At 46.8% G+C, this 21,608-nt stretch overlaps 1 protein-coding gene across 6 annotated transcripts in view; it reads left to right on the top strand.

Moving 5' to 3' along the window:
• Flnb (filamin B) overlaps positions 1–21,608 on the top strand; it is a 134,277-nt gene that overhangs the window by 71,226 nt on the left and 41,443 nt on the right. For all 6 annotated transcript variants that reach the window (XM_021181303.2, XM_021181302.2, XM_021181301.2 and 3 more), the window contains exons 11-24: positions 432–568; positions 1,806–1,999; positions 2,597–2,710; positions 5,190–5,333; positions 5,580–5,703; positions 5,973–6,133; positions 7,000–7,090; positions 7,288–7,457; positions 12,569–12,686; positions 15,592–15,854; positions 16,508–17,105; positions 18,291–18,464; positions 19,663–19,825; positions 20,656–20,816. In XM_021181303.2, coding sequence (XP_021036962.1) covers positions 432–568; positions 1,806–1,999; positions 2,597–2,710; positions 5,190–5,333; positions 5,580–5,703; positions 5,973–6,133; positions 7,000–7,090; positions 7,288–7,457; positions 12,569–12,686; positions 15,592–15,854; positions 16,508–17,105; positions 18,291–18,464; positions 19,663–19,825; positions 20,656–20,816 — 2,612 coding nt within the window. The remainder of the gene's footprint in view (positions 1–431; positions 569–1,805; positions 2,000–2,596; positions 2,711–5,189; positions 5,334–5,579; positions 5,704–5,972; positions 6,134–6,999; positions 7,091–7,287; positions 7,458–12,568; positions 12,687–15,591; positions 15,855–16,507; positions 17,106–18,290; positions 18,465–19,662; positions 19,826–20,655; positions 20,817–21,608) is intronic.

Here is a 21,608-nt window from a genome sequence, read left to right as displayed (position 1 = left end):
GGTTTTCAGTGTCTGAGCACACTTACTGGAAACTTCCCTTGCCAAAGTTAAAGCATGTTTGATCACATATGGATGACATAAAGCCCATTCGAACTACTTTTCTTGTTATAGCATAGGTAAGGAGGACGAGAAATGTGGACATTCTTATCTTTACGGCTTCCACCCTAGAGGGCCCTGCCTACTAAAGGTCACTCACTAATGAGCAAACCAGAGCAAGTGTGTTGCTTGAGGGACAGCCAGTTACCCCCAGCTCCCAAAGCAACCATATTACATTATATTGTTGACATAACAATGGCTCTGGGGGTGACCAGTGTGGGGGAAGACACTTGCCTAGACCTTCAGCCTCTGTGCAAGTGGAAAGAATTATGTTACGAGTTCGTGGTTATAGCAGTCCCTTCTATGATCCTCTTCTCTTCCTTCCTTCCTGCTAGCCCCTTTGAAGTTCAAGTTGGCCCTGAAGCAGGCATGCAGAAAGTCCGTGCATGGGGCCCTGGACTCCACGGCGGCATTGTTGGTCGGTCAGCAGATTTTGTGGTGGAATCCATTGGTTCTGAGGTTGGGACTCTGGGTAAGTAGAGGCAGCTGCCCAGCCACTTCTGCAAGGCTGAGAGTAACAAGGTGCCTAGTGTTCAAGCCTCACAAGGCCTCCTGGCCTCCTGGCCTCCTGGCTAGCCAAAGCCTCCTGGAGGCTATAGAGTTCTAGTTCTTATTTTCCTTCTTGCTTTCAGTTGTCCAATGCCTGTGACACTTGATTATTTATTCACCGTTTCCTGGGAGTGGGGTGGTGGTATGCTAAACAGCACATACAATATCATAGACAAATATTGGTAACTAACCCTTAAATAGATGGCTTGGTCAATCTTGCTCAAACTTGAAAAAGTAAATATATTATTTGGCACATAACTGAATATATTTTAAGTGGATATCTGACAAAACATATGATCATTATGGATTAGAAGTCAGGCTTTTTCTGGACAAGGCCACATACCCAGTATTTTCACCTTATGTGTGACATGATCTCTGTCACAATTATGTGACTCTACCATTGTGGCTTTGAAACAGTCATTAAATACATCAATGAGTGGATATACCTACATTCCTGTAAAACACTTTAGAGGACTAGGCAGGGAACTGGAGTTGGCCAGTGAGCTATATTTTACTGACACCTATTTAGGTATAGCAACAAGTAAAAGAGGGAAAAATTAGAAATGGTATATAATTTCCACCAGTAGAAAGATGAATCACTTTGGAATATACTTGTCGTTTAAGGAAGTAATTAGACTTTCAATCTCCTCTTAGGCCTTTCCCTGTACACACTCATATCTTTATGTCTTTATGCCCCAGATGAGTGGAGGGAACACCTTTCTTTCCCATGGCTTCTGTGGGATTTTGTTATGTTTCAATCTATTCTTAGGCTTTCCAGTTATATACAAGATCTTGTTATATGAACAATGCTGGGTGCATAACCTCACTTAATTTATTCAGATAAAAACTCAGAAATGGGTGTAGGTAAACAAACACTGGGTTAAGCCTTTTGGCATATGTTGCTGTATATTCAATAGAAGGGTTTGTCTGGCCCTTCTGTGCCCCTCCCCACTCTATGTCATCTGAAAACCGGAAACATCCAGTCTAATGCTTCCACCAAGAGCCAGTGGCCTTGGTTTTATGGAAGAGGGACACGCTTGATTTCAATTTTCTGCTCATTACTTGCTTTCCAGGAGGCAGAGAAGAGGAGATGGTGGTAGCCCAGGATAGATAATTCTCACCATGTGTAACTGGGAAGGCCCTTTTGTTCTGTCCCTCAGGATTTGCCATTGAAGGCCCTTCCCAAGCAAAGATCGAGTATGATGATCAGAACGATGGCTCGTGTGATGTCAAATACTGGCCCAAGGAGCCTGGAGAATACGCCGTTCACATCATGTGCGACGACGAAGACATCAAGGACAGCCCATACATGGCTTTCATCCACCCTGCCACAGGAGACTACAACCCAGATCTAGTGAGTGCACTCACTCTTTTACCCTGTCTCCCCTATGGCAGACAGCAATGGGTTAGATCTGAGGGGAGATGTGGACCTCTTAGAATTTTCATGATGTTGGAAAAGTAGTGTACCTCTCTTGGCATTTTCCTCTATGGACCAGGAATGAGAGTGTCTTCTCTCAGAGTTTCTGGGATGGTTAAAGGACATGCCTGTCCTGTGGAAGAGGCTCATCTTCCCACTTTTTATAGCTGTCCTTAGACTACCATCAATGAACTAGTGTGTGGCACTTCTTATCTCACGGTTTGTTCTTTGGCCTGTGGTGGCTTCAACCGTCAGTCCTTCAAAGTGGGAAGTGAGGCACAACTAAAGATCTGCCCCAGAAACTAGAAGCTTCTATCAGCTCAGGGTACACCAGGTAGCTGGGTTAGTTTGGATTTTGTTTTAGAGTGTTTTCTCCTTCAAGAACAGCTAGTAGTGGTGTTAAAGTTTCAGCCTATTTTACAATTTTACTTCCTATTTCCATCCTTAACTAAAAAACAGGCATTTTGTACACCTACCCTCCATCCCATTCTTTAACACAGAAAAAAACCCCTCATTTTTCTGTTTTTGCCTCAGGTCCAAGCCTATGGGCCGGGTTTGGAGAAATCTGGTTGTACTATCAACAACCCAGCAGAGTTCATCGTGGATCCTAAGGATGCCGGGAGTGCTCCCTTAAAGATACTGGCGCAGGTAAGTATCTGGGCCTGGAGCCACTTGCACTTGTGAAGTCAGAGGTGTAATGTGGAGTTGCTCATGCATCTGGCCCTGAGCTCTCCCCTGCACACGGGGCGCAGTGATAGCACCCCACAGCCCTGAGCTCTCCCCTGCACACGGGGTGCAGTAATAGCACCCACAGCCCTGAGCTCTCCCCTGCACACTGGGTGCAGTAATAGCACCCACAGCCCTGAGCCCTCCCCTGCACACGGGGTGCAGTAATAGCACCCACAGCCCTGAGCTCTCCCCTGCACACTGGGTGCAGTAATAGCACCCACAGCCCTGAGCTCTCCCCTGCACACTGGGTGCAGTAATAGCACCCACAGCCCTGAGCTCTCCCCTGTACACGGGGTGCAGTAATAGCACCCACAGTGACATGAGCTCTCCCCTGCACACTGGGTGCAGTGATAGCACCCCACAGTGACATGAGCTCTCCCCTGCACACGGGGTGCAGTAATAGCACCCACAGCCCTGAGCTCTCCCCTGCACACGGGGCGCAGTAATAGCACCCACAGCCCTGAGCTCTCCCCTGCACACGGGGCGCAGTAATAGCACCCACAGCCCTGAGCTCTCCCCTGCACACGGGGCGCAGTAATAGCACCCACAGCCCTGAGCTCTCCCCTGCACACGGGGCGCAGTAATAGCACCCCACAGCCCTGAGCTCTCCCCTGCACACGGGGCGCAGTGATAGCACCCACAGCCCTGAGCTCTCCCCTGCACACGGGGCGCAGTAATAGCACCCACAGTCCTGAGCTCTCCCCTGCACACGGGGCGCAGTAATAGCACCCACAGTGACATGAGCTCTCCCCTGCACACAGGGTGCAGTAATAGCACCCACAGTGACATGAGCTCTCCCCTGCACACGGGGTGCAGTGATAGCACCCACAGCCCTGAGCTCTCCCCTGCACACGGGGTGCAGTGATAGCACCCACAGCCCTGAGCTCTCCCCTGCACACGGGGCGCAGTAATAGCACCCACAGTGACATGAGCTCTCCCCTGCACACGGGGTGCAGTGATAGCACCCACAGCCCTGAGCTCTCCCCTGCACACGGGGTGCAGTAATAGCACCCACAGCCCTGAGCTCTCCCCTGCACACGGGGTGCAGTAATAGCACCCACAGTGACATGAGCTCTCCCCTGCACACAGGGTGCAGTAATAGCACCCACAGTGACATGAGCTCTCCCCTGCACACGGGGTGCAGTGATAGCACCCACAGTGACATGAGCTCTCCCCTGCACACGGGGTGCAGTAATAGCACCCACAGCCCTGAGCTCTCCCCTGCACACGGGGCGCAGTGATAGCACCCACAGCCCTGAGCTCTCCCCTGCACACGGGGTGCAGTAATAGCACCCACAGCCCTGAGCTCTCCCCTGCACACGGGGCGCAGTAATAGCACCCACAGCCCTGAGCTCTCCCCTGCACACGGGGCGCAGTAATAGCACCCACAGTCCTGAGCTCTCCCCTGCACACGGGGCGCAGTAATAGCACCCACAGCCCTGAGCTCTCCCCTGCACACGGGGCGCAGTAATAGCACCCACAGCCCTGAGCTCTCCCCTGCACACGGGGTGCAGTAATAGCACCCACAGCCCTGAGCTCTCCCCTGCACACGGGGCGCAGTGATAGCACCCACAGCCCTGAGCTCTCCCCTGCACACGGGGCGCAGTAATAGCACCCACAGCCCTGAGCTCTCCCCTGCACACGGGGCGCAGTAATAGCACCCACAGCCCTGAGCTCTCCCCTGCACACGGGGTGCAGTAATAGCACCCCACAGTGACATGAGCTCTCCCCTGCACACGGGGTGCAGTGATAGCACCCACAGCCCTGAGCTCTCCCCTGCACACGGGGCGCAGTGATAGCACCCCACAGTGACATGAGAACTACACGAATGGAAGAGGAAAAGCAGAACGTTTTTCATGGTATTAGTGATTTATGCTGTGTTAAAAGAGGCTTTTTTGTTTCAGATTTTTCTATAATGTCTTTCAGTTTGGCTGAGTCTGTATAATTACTAATAGGTTTGTGATCAAAATTCAGATTATTGCTTATCTTATCTGATTTAGTTAAAATTAGCCAAGGGACTTTAACTCTGGAATTAAAATGAAGTGCTAAGTGGCACTGGCTCTAGGTGGGGGAAAAGACAGCATTTATTCTTAGTAATTATGAGTGAATAAATGAAATTGGGCACAGCAACATGTACATGATCCCTAGTAATTAGGAGGCCCAAGGTAGGACATCAAGATCATCCTGAGTGAGCCAGTGAGGCCTCGCATTTGGGGGACTTCGGGTTTACTTGTTGTTGCCTGTGGTCTGTGTATAGGAAGTGTTTAGCACGTTACAGTTGCTGTATGATTTCCTAAGATAAATTGGTGGGATTCTGACCATCTCCAGAAGCCACAGAGACCCCCTTTTGGTGGAGACACTGAGGAACACTTTGCTTCAGGTTCTGGCTCTCTTGCAGGATGGGGAAGGCCAGCCCATTGACATCCAGATGAAGAGTCGGATGGATGGCACTTATGCTTGCTCATATACCCCACTTAAAGCTATCAAGCACACCATCGCTGTGGTCTGGGGAGGTGTGAACATACCACACAGCCCCTACAGGGTAAGTTGTGAGGCCCATGCTGATCATATGAGAAACCCTGGCTATGTGTTGAGTCTGCACTTTGGATACAGATGGCCAAGGCAGACATATAGGAAGAACCCATTCTGGGCACGCCTGGAAAAGAAACTTGTCCTAAAGGACAAACTGCTCTATAGACTTACAGAATGGCTATTTCTACTCTTAGGCTGGACTCAGGGAAGGAATATTTTTGATAGAATGTATTTTCTGTGTTCCTGTTTTTTCTAGGTCAACATTGGGCAAGGTAGCCATCCCCAAAAGGTCAAAGTGTTTGGCCCAGGCGTGGAGAGGAGTGGTCTGAAGGCAAATGAACCTACTCACTTTACAGTGGACTGCACGGAGGCCGGGGAAGGTGAGCTGAGGTTCTTCCACCCCACTGACTGTCTCTCCTTTCGGACAAACATTGTCCTAGCATTGGAGGGCAGAGAACTTTGCTAATGAGCTGTGCTGGCTCCTTGGTGATCTTAGCTAATCCTCTGTGTGTCCTTTTCCGAAACCCTAATTTGCTTCCTCCCCTTTCCTGGCTTGTTCTTGCAGTATGTTAGTCCAAGCTGGAAGTGACTGCTCAAGACACGCTGTTGCTTGCAAACTGGTTCTAATAAGCTGGTCTGTCTGTTCCAGGTGATGTCAGTGTTGGTATCAAGTGTGATGCCCGAGTTTTAAGTGACGATGAGGAAGATGTCGATTTTGACATTATTCACAATGCCAACGACACATTCACAGTCAAATACGTACCTCCTGCCCCTGGGCGATATACCATCAAAGTTCTCTTTGCATCTGAGGTGTGTTGGGGCCTACAAGGGACAGAATGGAATGAGCCTTGTGTATCTCTCCTTTTTTGGATTGTTCTTGTTTGTTGTGCCTTGAGAACTGTGTTCAGTTTCCCGGTTTTCTTAAAACCAAACGGAGTTGGGGTTGGGGTGCTAAATTTAATTTGCACTCTTTTCTGTGAGTGGCTAAAAGCAGGACCCTAGCATTCACTTAACTTTTGATTGAAAAGTTTGGCAACTTCTAGATGGACCTCTTAGCAGTAACTCTGGTCTCTGCCCTTAAACTTTTATAGCAAGAGCTTTTTGAAGCATCAGCTGTGTGTTAATGTAGTCCTGTGAGGGGTACTCTGAAACCAGGCATTTTGAAATTCTAATGATCAAAATGAACTATATAAAAATTAGGAAGCTCAGGAGAACAGTCTGTGCCGCAAGTTAGTGATCTTAAGTTGGCATGACCTCATTAATTTAATCTACTTTGATTCTGACAGCCTGTTAATTCTTTGTGAACAATTAGCCACTCTCGTGATTACTTCCTTGAAGCCCTCACTCCCCAGCCCAGTGCTACGCCTAGAGGGTATTTCCTACCTCCTAACCCTATATATTGTTGGTTTTTACTTTATTCTGAGTAGTACTTTTTTTTTTATCCTTTGTCCCCAAACATCTGGTGTCAAGACATGAGGGTGTTTGTGCTCTCAGGGTTCCAGATCTGCCCCAGTGTGTGCAGGCTTTGCCTACAGTAATGGAAGTTGCTCAGCGCTTTCAAGAGGGTGTTAGGGCAAACTCTGTCCTTCGGGTTTGGGCAGAAGTTGCTTGCAAACTGGTTGGGCACTCTGACAGTGCTCTAGGAACCATCCTTCTGAGATGTGTCTTTGCTTCAGGAAATCCCCGCCAGCCCTTTCAGAGTCAAAGTTGACCCTTCCCATGACGCCAGCAAGGTGAAGGCAGAAGGCCCCGGGTTGAGTAAAGCAGGTAAGATGGTGGTGGGTAAGGCTTCCATAACCTTTGCAGCGTGGGTTCTGTCTAGACCTAGAGGGGCTTATCTTCATCGAGGCTCTGATGTGGCAGCAACAGTGTTTGGCTGCTGCTGCTGTCAAACCTGTCAGACTGGTTCTAAAAGTGAAACCTCTCCAACCAACCCTGTCTCCCTGTTTCATGTGTCCTTGCAGGCGTGGAAAATGGGAAGCCAACCCACTTCACTGTTCACACCAAGGGAGCCGGAAAAGCTCCGCTCAACGTGCAGTTCAGCAGCCCCCTTCCTGGGGAGGCAGTGAAGGACTTGGATATCATTGATAATTACGACTACTCACATACTGTTAAATACACCCCAACCCAGCAGGTAGGGTCCTTCCTGCCTCTTGCTTTTCTGCGCAGGCACTTCCCACGCAGTGCTGTGCGTGTGGAGGTACCTCAGGGTGCTCTCCCCTCTCTGGGTGAGAGCCTGAGGGTGCTGTGGGATTCCCAGAGAAGTAGCAAGGCAGTCCCCCTCCCCCACCTCAGTTTGGGATTTTATCAGAGAAATGCTAACTTCTTATATACAAAACTACCAGGTCTACTTTCTTATGCAGTCTCCCCTCCTCCATCCCTCCGACTCTCAATCTTTTATTAATTATAGAAAGCTCCCACCTGCAGTTTCCTTTGCAGGCAGTTGCGCATAGTTTACCTTTTTTATGAGGTGTTTGAGTGAGATCTTTTCTCAAAGAGCCCATTCAGCTTTTAGTCCCTAGGGCCCAGAGCCTGCGGTTAAGGCCGCAAATGGCTCCCTTTAACAAAATGCAGGAATTCTGAAGAATTTCGCTGTCTAGGCAGATTTGTTATTTTATGCAATAAAGGTCTAAAAACTACCTTTTCTGTACAAGTTTATATCTATTTCCTTAATTTTTAAATTCATCCTTCTCATAGCAAAATGCTATGCTATACACTTGATGGTGCCATTGCCTCCGTTTAGCTTCCCCATGCTCTTATCTTGCAAAACTGAAATTCTGAACCTATTACAAGTCTTTAAAATTGTGTTTTTCTTCATGTTCACACCTCCAGAGTTAGCATGGCAGATACCCTGGCAGGAGAGTCTGGATTTTAATACTCATGCCTCGTGTTAGAAATGCTCACTCTTAAGTTTCTAAGATGCTTTCATACTGGAGGGAGGGACCCTCCTTTGTAAACAAGCTAACTGTAGGACAAAGATGAAGCTGTCTGCAGAAACACTGCTCAGTCCACATTGCCTGGACCCTCAGCAAGGGGCTGGTGGGAGTCAAGCGGGGAAGAGCAGGGGTGCAGTAAGGATGGGGGGTGCAGGATGTGTGTAGCTAGCCTTCTTGCTTTAGAGGTGTTGTATCCTTGGAGTTAATATCATAGGAATATGGAGTACCTCTGACAGTGGGAGGCATTCTCTAGGGGAAGGCCTGAGGACCACATCATGGAAGTGTTGCCTCTTACCTCTAGGCGTTCTTCCTGTACGCTTAAGAAGTCCCCTGAAAGCTTCCTTACATGTGTAGATCACCTGTCCTTGTGCCTTGTCAGAAGATACAGTGATTAACAGGCAGTTCTTTCTCAATGGTGGGACCTTAGGCTGGGTGCCTGACAAGCTCTTTGCTGCAGGTTTCTCTGCATCCCTTGGAAGAACATACCAGAAAGCCATCATAAAGATCACAAAGCCATAGGTGCTTTTCTAAACCTTTTATGAGTTAGCTTTGACCTCTACTATCCACATACCATATTTTCTTGTCCTTTGGATGAGTTAGTAAGTTGCAGATACCAGGATGGAATCTTAATTTGACTTGAACCCATTAAAAAAAAGTGAAGCTGCCAATCAGGATGCATTTCAAGAGGCCCAGTCCAGCGTCCGTTGCATTTGGAGTGGTGCGAGATTAAGAAACACTTTACTTTAGAATGACCCCGAGGGCAAGTTCATCCTGTTCTCTAGAAACAGCAGCCTTGAAGGCTGTTGACACGCTAAGAGGCCTCTTGGGGCTATGATATGTCCAGTAATTCTGGTAGAGTCTTGATATTCGTGGTGCCTTCTGTACACCTCAGAGGCCATTTAGAGGAAGCCTTATATTCTCATCATTCCATTTCCCGGTGGCAAAGAAATCAGGTGACGTGTCTCCTCCAGAGCTATGAGCTACCCACAGTTATTTTTATAGAGCTAAAGCCCTATATAGTTATTTTTTTATTGCTGTGAAGAGACATCATCACCAAGGCAACTTACAGACAAAGTCATTTAATTGGGGGCTTGCTTACAGTTTCAGAGGGTTAATCCATTACCATCGTGATTCAGAACATGGCTCAGGCAGGGAAGCAGGCATGGCACTAGAATAGAAGCTGAGAGCTTGCACGCTGAACCAGAGGCAGCAGGCAGAGAGAGGGTGAGGCTAACCTGGCGTGGACTTGTGAAACCTCTAAGGCAACCCACAAGGACACACTTCCTCCAGCAAGGCTCCACACACCTCCTAATCCTTCCTTAAAAATGAACCTATGAAGGCTATTCTCATTCGAACCACCACAAGGTAGGGTAGCATGCCCTGCACCAGAGCTGGGGCTCTAAGTGCTCCCTGTAGATGGGCAGCTGATTGAGGGAGTGATAGGATGTGTCTGCTCACAAGTTTGGCTGGCTGAGGAGCATTGTAGCCTGGTAGAAGAGTTGGGATGCACAGCTTGTGTCTCATTCACAGGAGGAGCCCAAAGCCCCAGATTAGGTGAAGGAAAGCGTATCTGTCAGCCATGCTGTGGGGTGTGGTTCATAGTCCTGAGCCCACCAGAGGGCTGCCCTCTGTGTGGAGAAGGGCACATGCTCTGGAAACGAATGCCCATGGACATGCCTTCTTGTGATGAATTTCTGGGACTGCCAGACTAGAAGTTTCCAGAAAGGCAGCTATTTGGTGTGTGTGTGTGTTTGGAGAGGCATGGGTTCATCCAGGCCTAGATTTTTATACGTCCTCAGAATGTAGACCATGTTTTTGAAGAGCTAAAGCCCTATGTCCCCGAGGAACCCAAGTATTGACTGCTGACTTCTGTTCCCTGCTAGTGCCTGAATGGCAGTTTGCAGATACTTACCTACAGTGGACAAATGATGTGAATGGTTAGAGATGTCTATAATGATACAGTGGTCAGAGCTGGTTTTGCCTCCAAGAAGTAGGCATGATAGGTGGGCTTCAGGATTCTCCCAGAGATCAGGAAAAGGTTGACTTTCACGGAGAGCCTGGGTTTTGCCCAAGGTCTTGCGTGTCTGCAGTCTCCTAGCCTCAAGTTGCTTAGGTTTCTCACCCCAGACCAAGTGCTCTGCTATGTCACGAGGTTTAAGCGGTCACATGTATTACCAGTGACCTCCGGGAACCCTGTGATCTCACAAGCCTCACAGGATAGTATTCCCTGTGTTGAAATGTCCTCAACACAGTGGTGGTGTCTCTCAGGATTCTAGAGGAGTTACCCAACCCAGTGGGGATGGTGTCTCTCAGAAGTCTCCAAAGCGGAGAGGCCTGTGGAAGGCTCTCTTGCTTGATCTACTAGGCTGTCAGGTCTGTGTGTTTGTTGTCTTTTGAATAAAGGCTGGGTCTCAGAAGCATGAGGGGAAAAATAGAAAGCTGTTTTGCAGGCAGTTGCTCACTGCCTTAGACAGTCCTGTGGGAGAAAAGTCCAGTTTGTTCTTAGCTTAGCCTCAGAAGAAACGGGAAAGGCTTAGGGCTTGGAGCTGTAAGTCTCCACGGCTACACACACTCCCACTCCTTAACACCCACTCCCACTCCTTAAGGTTGTGTAAGGCAGAGTTCATTTCCTAGCTGAGTTTTGTGTTGCTTCTGAGAGTGGAAATGAAGCATACTTTCTTTTATGAGCTGGGCGGGCTTCTCTGGAAAGGGACTTTTCATTTGCTCTAGCACTTCAGGGAAATGGCCAGAAAAATCTATCAGGGAGGGGAAGGCTTTCTTACCAAGATGCCTGGTTAGCCCTGAAGTTGGTCTCAGGGTTAGCCTAGCACCCAAGGAGTTAAGCGGTTCTTGGGGAAGTGGGGGCTCAGGAGAGCTGGGGGTGTTGGGGATAGTGCAGTGGCAGCAGTTAGCACTAGGGGAGACCTTTGGTGTTCCTTGGCTGGCTCCCAGCTCTGTAGAATTTGACCTATGCACAGTTCAGCATGAAATGTTAGACCCTTAAGGTCGGCCGTTGATTTTGTGCCTCATAGTAAAACTCCTCAAGGACCAGCTCCTCCTCCTCCGATGATGCAGCCATCCCTCCTCCCCTTGGCTCTCTTTCCCTTCTTTATTTACAAAAGGAATGTGAGAAAATATACATCAGGCCAAAAGCTACACCCTTTTAACACTCGATCGGTGACAGCTTTTAGCAGGGCCTGTGTGCCAGAGAGCCTGCTGGATTGTCTGGGGACTCCTCTCACTCTCCCACACACTTTGTTATTCCTGGACATCGAGGCGAGGACAACACGGATCTGCTGAGATTGCAGTAGGCTTTCGTGGAGCCTTGCTGTGGAGGGGGGTTATGCAGCTGAATGTGGAGAGAGGAAGTCGGCCGTGAGCTGGCTTAGGACCTGTGGACAAAGAACAACAGCTGCAGGGTTGTGCAGCCATCAGGGCTTCCAGCCATCAGGGCTTCCAGCAAGGGCACTGCCAGGCTTCCAGCACTGCTTTTATTCCTTCAGTGGAATTAGAAGTTATGTCTATGTGCTGATCTAAGAGCGCTCCTGTGAACACCTCCCTTGTGTTGCCTAGTGTCCCGAAACTGAATGCCAAGGCATTGAAGAACTGGTTCTGTTGGTTATAGCCCAGTGACTATACCCATCCATGGCTGGGGTTGGCTGTGGCATGTGGTGATGTGCAGTGGCAGAGCAGAAAAGATAAAGGTTTGGGTGCCAAGGGTATGAATCCAGTGTGTTGGGGGCATGTTCCATTGCCCCTCTGAACCAAGTCTTCTTGAAAAATGGGGGAGGCGGCAGCAAGAACTACTTCATGGATCTATTTTGTGATTTGTTTGATTTGTTGAAGTACACAGAGTTCATAGTACAAGCCTGGTGTTAGTCCCCAGCCTGTTGTCCCTGTCTACGTTTATCTGATTTTTCTGTTGTTCTTGCCATGTATTTCAAAAGCTTAGAGAGTACGTTTAAGATGTTTCCTGAAGCCAGTAAGAGTCATACGAGATACAGCTCTGTTGGTAGAAGGCTTGCCTGGCATACATGAAGTCATGGGTTTGCTCCCCCGTGTTGCATTAGCTCGGTGTCATAGTACGCACACCTATAATCCCGGGAGACCGGAGAATTGAAAGGTAGAGGTTATCCTCTGCTGCATAGCAAGGTTGAAGGCACCCTGAAAGATATGAGACCCAAGAACAACTAATTAGAATTAGGTTAATGAATTTAAGTTCGCCATGTCCCTGGGAGGAATGAAGGTCTTGGGGGGCATTAAGAGTATCTCTAACCAGAAGCACACGCCTTCCTCTCTCTCATTCCAGGGCAACATGCAGGTTCTAGTGACCTATGGTGGCGATCCCATTCCTAAAAGTCCTTTCACTGTGGGCGTTGCTGCGCCACTGGATCTGAGCAAGATAAAAATTAATGGACTGGAAAACAGTAAGTGTTGAATGAGGTCAGACGACCAGCAACCGTGACTGCTATTATTAGATTCCCTTCAAAAGATGCCATTTTCAGAGACACTAGTTCTGCCTTGGAGAGATGGTGCAGTGGACGGTCTTGGGCCTGAGTGAGAGCTGTGCTCTGACATGCCTGCCACTTACACTCAGCAGGCTTCCTCATTTGTGCAGTGGGGATGGGGTGTTTGGGGACACTTAGACTCATGGAAGTATGATAAAAATGTTAAATGAGGTAATAATGCAGAAACTGGCATGTTGTCAGCTCTGTGAGACTGCCGATGTTACCACAGGAAGTTTTCATTAAGAGAGAGGCTAGAGAATGTCGGCTTTCAGATGAGAGTCATACTGTGCCAACCATCTTGGGCATCTGCATCACATTAAGGTCAATGGCCCTACTAGAAATCAACTCCTGGCACTTAGAAACCACAGCCTTCTCTTTCTGTCCTTGCCCTTTAGCTTGTTGTATATCTTACCTAGTTTTATATTATTATAAGTACATTGTAACATTGTTAGAATTTAAAGGTTAGTTTTGTTTGTTTTTTAAAAGATTTTATTTATTTTATGTATATGGGTACACTGTAGCTGTCTTCAGACACACCAGAAGAAGGCATCGGATCTCATTACAGATGGTTGTGAGCTGCCATGTGGTAGCTGTGAATTTAACTCATGAACTCTGGAAAAGCAGTCAGTGCTCTTAACCCCTGAGCCATCTCTCTAGTCCTGTTTGTTTTTGTGATTCTGAGACTAGAGCCCGGGGCCTTTCTGCATTCTGGGCAAGCACTCCCTGCCCTTTATGTTTTGTTTGTTTTTGGTTTTGTTTTGTTTTTTTGTTTTTTTATGGAAAACTCCTAACATAAGAGACTAGCACAGTATGAGTGCAAACACGCTTCCTTATGCTCACATGGTCTTGAAATACTTGCAGGATCCATATTAACAACCCACTTTTTTTCACCAGCAAGGTCTTACATATATACACCTCCGACCTTTTGACATTGCAGAATGTTATATGGTATCATCTACAGAGTTCATGTCTGAGAACCACACAGTTGAGGGGGTTGGGGGTGGTTATTGTTTCAAGTGATATTCTCTGCATTGGTGGCTGTCCTAGGCAGAGTGTGGCTCCATGTAACCCCAGGGTTACAGGTTGGAGATGCCGATTCCTCTTTTACAGTTAACCACAGTTCTGAGAATTGACTGATGAGTTTTACAGCATCTTTGGGTTTTAAATAAGGTCTTGCATGTTACTTCCATCCCTCCTCCTGCATCCACACATACAGATGCCAGAGAAATCACCTGGCAGTATTTATTTTCATTGAAGTTGTACTGCTTTGCCTATTGTCCATGGCTCGTGCTACCTTTTAAGGTTACAGTTTGGAAATCCTAACACAATTCAGTCTTCTTCATTAGTTTTAACCACTTGGGGATTCCCAACCTTAGATGTCCCTCAGTAATCTGCTCACCTGATTTCTGGGCCACCAAGTCAGCAGTACAAGCCTTCATGCCTAGTAACTCCAGGTTACTCCCCTCTGAGGAGTCCCTCAGGCGCAGCTAGCCTTCAGTGAGAGCTTTCATTGGCTGTGCCCTGCATGCTCTTGTGAAAGAGGCTATATCTCACTTTCTGGAAGCTGCTAAGTGGGAGCTCAGGGTGCTGGCTTTTGTGACTGGGGACACCCAGCTGTGAGCACGTGAAAGACACTTCAAGTGTCCACTTGCATCTTCTTTCCCTGAACTTTTGACTCCAAAAGCAGGAAGAACTTGGTGCCTCTTAGGGAAAGCCTCTGTCCTGTTGGGACACAGAGGTGTGGACAGCTGTGCTGGCTTCAGCAGCCTTCTCCATGTCCCCAGAGTTGAGATTTGACTGCGTTGTGGCAGCATCTTAGATTCCCTGTGCTTTTGTTTTGGCTAAAACCCTTTCCCTGTGTTTGTTAAAATAACACCTGGCTTTCCTGCAGCCTTGTCTTACAGACTGTTTTAAGATTTAGCTTTATTACTTTTAAATTTGATTTTGCTTACATGTCGGGGGAGAGGGTTACATGTACCTGAGGGCAGCTGCCTGTAGAGCCCGGAAAAGACTGTCCATCTCCTGGAGCTGTCGTTATAGGCAGCTATGGGATTCCTGATGTGGGTGCTGGGAACTGAAGTCCAGTTTCTGCAGGATCAGTATGTGCTCTTAACCATGGGTCATCTCTCTAACCCTAACCTTGTAAATATGTGACCCAGAAACCATTTAAAAGACATCAAAGTTACTTCTCAGAATTTGCCAGCTGTGTGACTTCTCCCTTCTTGTGGGTTGGGGATGGCAATAGGATTGAACTTTCCACAGGAGTTAGTAAATAAAACTGACTTAAATTAAGGATGTATTTACATATAAGATTATAACCTCAAGGAAATGAGGAAGCAGGCCGAGTTGGACTATACTGTAATTATAATCTTTCAAATATGATTCTGGGATTAGAAACTTTATGCTTGAATGACAGCTTTGTGATCTGTTAGATATGTTGTCCCGGACAATTTACTTAACCTCTCAGGGCCTCAGTTTCCCCATCGGTGAAGGCCACTGTTGTTCATTAACAGCCCATAGAGTTCTTATGTAAGTTGAAGGAGACAATGTACAGTATTTGTGACTGGCATACAAATTGTTTAGTAAACAATTCGGTGTTAATGAGGCATTGCAGTGTATAAATGCCATTGTGTTAGTCCTGCTTCTGGACTTTTGAGTCAGCAGTTACTTACTGTAGTAACTGAGGGAATCACCCTATGTCCACTGGGCCATCTTGACCTTGCTCTCTCTTTTCCTTGCTGCTGTCAGCTCATCACTTTAGCTTGTCTCCCTTTGCTGCTGACGGGGGGCAGCTCATCACTTTAGCTTGTCTCCCTTTCTACAGGAGTTGAGGTTGGAAAGGACCAGGAATTTGCCATTGACACCAACGGGGCAGGAGGCCAGGGGAAGCTGGATGTGACCATCCTGAGCCCTTCTCGGAAGGTGGTGCCATGCTTGGTAGCACCAGTGGCTGGCAGGGAATGCAGCACAGCCAAATTCATCCCTCGGGAGGAGGGGCTGTTTGCTGTAGATGTGACCTATGATGGACACCCAGTGCCCGGGAGCCCCTATACTGTGGAGGCCTCACTACCACCAGATCCCACCAAGGTCAGTTTGGGGTTGCTCTGTTGTTGCCATTATGATTTGGGGTTCTCTGGTCCTACCTAGGAAAGATACACGGAAAGTCTCTGTGGTGAATATGAGCTCTCAGTGGCTAACTGATATTCTGCACTTCAGTGTGCCAGGTTCTCTCAACAGTTGAGTCACCCTCTGTTCATGTTTGCTCTCTGTTTGCAATTCGGTGAGAGACCTTTCCTTTATTGGCTAGCATAACAACGGTACTAGCCAGCTCGCAAGGATGGGTGAGAAAGAAGGTGGAGGCCTCAGCCCAGTGTGTTTTACACAGATTGAGCTCACCCTACAGAAACTAGCTTAGCAGACATAAAAATATATTATCCTTATTCATGGTCTTTTTGATTCAAATGATTTGGGACTATTTCTAGTAGTGAGTGGTATCAATTCTATAAAATTATCTCTTCTAAAACACAGTTTTATTATGCAAGATTTATTGATGGATATGTAAGAGTCTAAGCTGCTGTGAGTTACCTTCTTCAGGCCACAATGAAGCAAATTCGTGTGCATGCAAGTGTGTAAGAGAGAGTGGATGTGAGATACTGACATATGCTTTTGTGTGCTTGTGGCTGACTGGTCAGCAATAGCAGCCACAGAGTGGGTTTAATTTTAACTCTTTGTTCAAATAGGTGAAGGCCCACGGTCCTGGCCTTGAAGGAGGTCTTGTAGGCAAGCCCGCTGAGTTCACCATTGACACTAAAGGAGCTGGAACTGGAGGTTTGGGCCTAACTGTGGAAGGTCCATGTGAGGCCAAAATCGAATGCTCGGATAACGGTGACGGGACCTGCTCTGTCTCCTACCTTCCCACAAAACCCGGAGAATACTTTGTCAACATTCTCTTTGAAGAAGTCCATATTCCTGGGTCTCCCTTCAAAGCTGACATTGAAATGCCATTTGACCCATCTAAGGTTGTAGCGTCAGGACCAGGACTTGAACATGGAAAAGTGGGTGAACCTGGAATCCTTTGCGTTGATTGTTCAGAAGCAGGGCCTGGGACTCTGGGCCTTGAAGCCATCTCAGACTCAGGGGCGAAAGCTGAAGTGTCCATCCAGAACAATAAAGATGGCACCTACGCTGTGACCTATGTGCCTCTGACAGCTGGCATGTACACACTGACCATGAAGTATGGTGGTGAGCTTGTACCACACTTTCCTGCCTGGGTCAAGGTGGAGCCAACCATAGACACTAGTGGGATCAAAGCCTTTGGGCCAGGAATTGAAGGCAAAGGTGAGTCACATACCGGGGGAGGGCTCTCTCACCTATAGCCTCTTCCTCGTGTGGTTGATGGGTAGGGCAGGGGGAGTACAGGTAGAGGGAAAATTGGAGCATGCTGTTTCCAGAGGTTGTACTCCACCAAGTCCCCATTTCTATGTTTTTCCCTGATGAATGGGGCCCAGCATTCTTGGCAACTTTTCAAGTTTTTATGGAAAATCCAGAATTTTTTGTTATTTATGTTTATAATGTCTCTGGGACTAAGTTAGAATGAAATGATGTAAATGTCCTTAATAATACACAGCGGATGGAGGAGGTCTATCTTTACCCCTGTCCTAGATGCCTTAGTTTTCATTTTGAGACAGGGTCTCACTGTGCAGCCTAGGCTGGTCTTGAACTCACAACCCTCCTGCTTCCCTCTCTTGAGTGACTAAAATTCCAGGCATGCACCATTGCCGTGACCTGATCCTCATCTTTGAGAAGTTTTGCTGCTGTCTGTCACTTGGCCAAGTCTAGCTTGACTTTCACAGTCAGCAAAACCACCCTTAAGGCACCAGATATACTTAATGTCTTCCAGAATGTGAGGAGTCTTCATTTGGGGGTTTGCTTGGGCCCAAGATGACATTTTTTTTTTTTAATTTCATCATGCTTATTTTAAAGTGATCTCTTATGGTGAAACGAATCATGTTAACCTGCTCCAGCGATAATGCTTGGAAAAGATTAACCATTCCATTTCCAGTGCCATTGCTACTACTCGAGGACTGAGAACAGGCTGTGCTCCATGAGTTCTGCACGTCTGTTGTGCCTCTGACACTGGCCTGGCCAGTCAGATCTTTGATGGTTTCTGTTCCTTTCGTGTGCAGCTTGTTCTTTTCCTCAGACCTTATTTCAGCCTGGACTTGAATGAAGATATCTTTTCCCTTTCCTGGCGTGGCTCCTTTGCTCTCAGCCAGACACACCGTCTCTCTGAACCAACAAGTATGGCACTGCTAACAGAACCTTTGAATATGGTTCATCTCAAAGCCGTTTACACTTTCGAGCCAGGCCTGTTCAATTTTACAAATAGCACATTTTGCTTGTAGTCAGAGTACTGTGACAACAGGAAAAATCCAAACTCCCTCCCTGGATGATTGCAGGGTTTCCTGGTGATGAGTCTCTGGCATCCAAGATATTATTATTATCTGTGTGGTTGTTCAACAGACGTGTTTCGGGAGGCCACAACGGACTTTACGGTTGACTCGAGGCCCCTTACCCAGGTTGGAGGTGACCATATCAAAGCTCAAATTACCAACCCCTCAGGGGCCTCCACCGAGTGCTTTGTCAAGGACAATGCTGATGGGACCTATCAGGTCGAATACACACCCTTTGAGAAAGGTGGGTCATCCCCTCTGTGCTTGTAACTCTTTTATTCAGAGCTGTGCTTTGCCATTTGTTTCCAGTGATTGTCGCTGAGCTCAGCCTGCCTCAACAAAGAACAGTGTACACGGTCCCTTCCCCGGCAGCCAGTGGCCTGAACTCAGTGCCTTCTTTATTTTACATTATATTTTATATTTATATTTTACATTGCAAATCTCCAGTCTTACCTGAGCAGATTATAGAGTCATGCCGTGGCATGTTAGCAAGGTATGATTTGTGTACATATTTTTTAAACAGTTTTTCTTTTTGAATAGTACTGATTATTAAAATTTTGAGAAATCAAGAAATCATAAAGAGAAAAGGAAAGCACTATATATCCCCTTTCCTGAGTATATGGTCCCATAAATATTCCCTACAGGTATCTTCAGGTATTTGTAGATGGCTGGTTTTCTATTTTGTGAGTTTCCTGTGGTCTTTTAATGCCTGGTAGTGTTTCCCAAAATCAGGGTGACTGCCTTAAATAAAAGTTAGCACTCATTGCTTCAGGGAGGGTATACAGCACACAAACAAAAAGCATAAATAGTTTTTTGTTGTTGTATTTATTTATTTATTTATTTATTTATTTATTTATTTATTTACTATATGTAAGTACACTGTCTTCAGACACTCCAGAAGAGAGCATCAGATTTTGTTACGGATGGTTGTGAGCCACCATGTGAATGCTAGAATTTGAACTCAGGATCTTTGGAAGAACAGTTGGCGCTCTTAACCGCTGAGCCATCTCACCAGCCCCGCACAAATAGTTTTTATCTTTTAAAATTGAAAGTACACTGGTATTACCATTTTCTGATTTTTTTTTTTAAGTGTGTGTGTCTCTGTGTGTGTGTGTGTGCGTGTGTGTGTGTGTGTGTGTGTGTGTGTGTGTGTGTGTGTGTGTGTGCGTGCCTATGGAGGGCAGAAGAAGGCATTAGAGTCCTGGAGCTGGAGTTATAGCTGGTGGTGAGCCACCTAATGTAGGTGCTGGGACCTTCCCGCTGGTCCACTGCAAGAGCAATGCGTAACCACTGAGCCACCTGCCTCCAACCCTGTGTTACTGTGTTCTTTAATCTACTCCTTTCAAGTAGCAGCTAGAGATCTAGCCAAGTGTTAGATAACAGTCTGAAGTGGTAACATTGTACACAGATGACGGGTTTTTTTGTTGTTTGTTTTGGGGCAGGTTTCCATGTAGTGGAGGTGACATACGATGATGTGCCCATACCGAATAGCCCATTCAAAGTGGCTGTCACTGAAGGCTGCCAGCCATCTCGGGTCCATGCGCAAGGCCCTGGACTGAAAGAGGCTTTTACCAACAAACCTAATGTCTTCACGGTGGTAACCAGGTAGGCAGGGTCCTGGGTTCAGGGTATTGATTCCTGGGTAATTAATTGATTAAGCAAAGAAAAAAACTTTATAAGTCTGAGGCCAATCTGAGCTACAAAATGAGACCCTGTCTCAAGGGAGTAAGTTATGGGTCTATTTCAATATAGCCCACAGCCAGGCAGTGGTGGCGCACGCCTTTAATCCCAGCACGTAGGAGACAGAGGCAGGAGGATTTCTGAGTTTGAGGCCAGCCTGGTCTACAGAGTAAGTTCCAGAACAGCCAGGGCTACACAGAGAAACCCTGTATCAAAAAACCAAAAAAAAAAAAAAAAAAGGAAGGATAGAAGTTCCTTAGCTTCATGATGCAGAAGAATATAGCCAACTCTATATGAAAAATACTCAAAACATTCCTGTTATAATTTACTCTGAAGGGATGTGCTGGTAGATCAGTGACAGAACGTAGGCTCAGTACCCCTAAGGTACACACTCACATTGTATTTGTCTTTGTATCCTATACCATAGGCAGGTTCTCAGCCTATGGGGTTGCTACTCTTTTGGGGAATCACATATCAGATGTTTACATACGATTCATAACAGTAGAAAAATTAGTTTGAAGTAGCAATGAAATAATTTTATGGTTAAGGGGTCGCCACACCATGAGGAACTATATTAAAAAGTCACAGTGTTAGGAAGGGTACTAAATGTCTGAGAAATTCCTGCCTGAGAGGTATTGCCACACTTGTGGAATCAAGTTAACTAAATAGAATGGCTTATAAAATGTTTGTAAGCGAGTTCTGGCAGTAAGCAGGCTGGCGTGGGCTGATCACATTTCACTTCCCCCTCTTTCCAGGGGAGCAGGGATTGGTGGGCTTGGCATAACTGTGGAGGGGCCGTCGGAGTCAAAGATAAACTGCAGAGACAACAAGGATGGCAGCTGCAGTGCTGAGTACATTCCTTTCGCTCCGGGGGATTACGACGTTAATATCACGTACGGAGGCGTCCACATCCCTGGTGAGCTACCCCTTGGGCAGTGCTTCAAAGAATAAGTGATAGCGCATGAAAACAGATTAAAGATGGTTTTGCCCATCTTCCTTTAATAGAAAGAACAGTTTGACTTTGGAGAAACCTTAAATAAGGACCACAGCACCAAGAACGCTATAACTCTCATTTGAACCCAGCAGCATGGTAGAAAGTGTTGGCTTGGGCCTTCAGCTAGAAAGAGAGGCTCGTGTGACTTAGTTTCTGATTTAAGCAAAAGTTTCTTCTTTACAATATTGAAAATCTCTGTTTTTAAAGCTTTTATTGTTGTTATTATTCTTAATATATATTTGTGGTTGTAGGAGCTTAGTTATGGCATGTACATGTAGGTATCTATAGAAGCCAAAGGATTTTGAATCTGCTGAAATTGGAGTTACAGCAGTTCTGAGCCACCCTATGTGGGTGCCAGAAATTGAACCCAGGTTATCAATAGGAGCAATAAATGTTCTTACTCACTGAGCCATTCCTTCAGCCCCAAAACTTTGGGATTTGACTCTTTTTTTTTTTTTTTTAAGATTTACTTATTTATTTCATGTATATAAGTACACTGTCTTCAGACACACTGGAAGAGGGAATCCAATTCTACTACAGATGGTTGTGAGCCACCATGTGGTTGCTGGGAATTGAACTCAGGACCTCTGGAAGAGCAGTCCGTGCCCTTAACCGCTGAGCCATCTCTCCAGCCCTGGGGCTTGGCTCTTACTCACTTTATGTATCTTGCTTTTTTCTTTGCACTGTTAATTCTGGCAGCTGACAAAGACACAC

Source organism: Mus caroli, unplaced genomic scaffold (genome assembly GCF_978045245.1).
Source record: "Mus caroli unplaced genomic scaffold, Mus_caroli_1 scaffold_12, whole genome shotgun sequence".
NCBI lineage: Eukaryota > Metazoa > Chordata > Mammalia > Rodentia > Muridae > Mus > Mus caroli.
The sequence above is the reverse complement of the archived record's forward strand: the minus strand, read 5'-3'. Positions and strand labels throughout refer to the sequence as shown.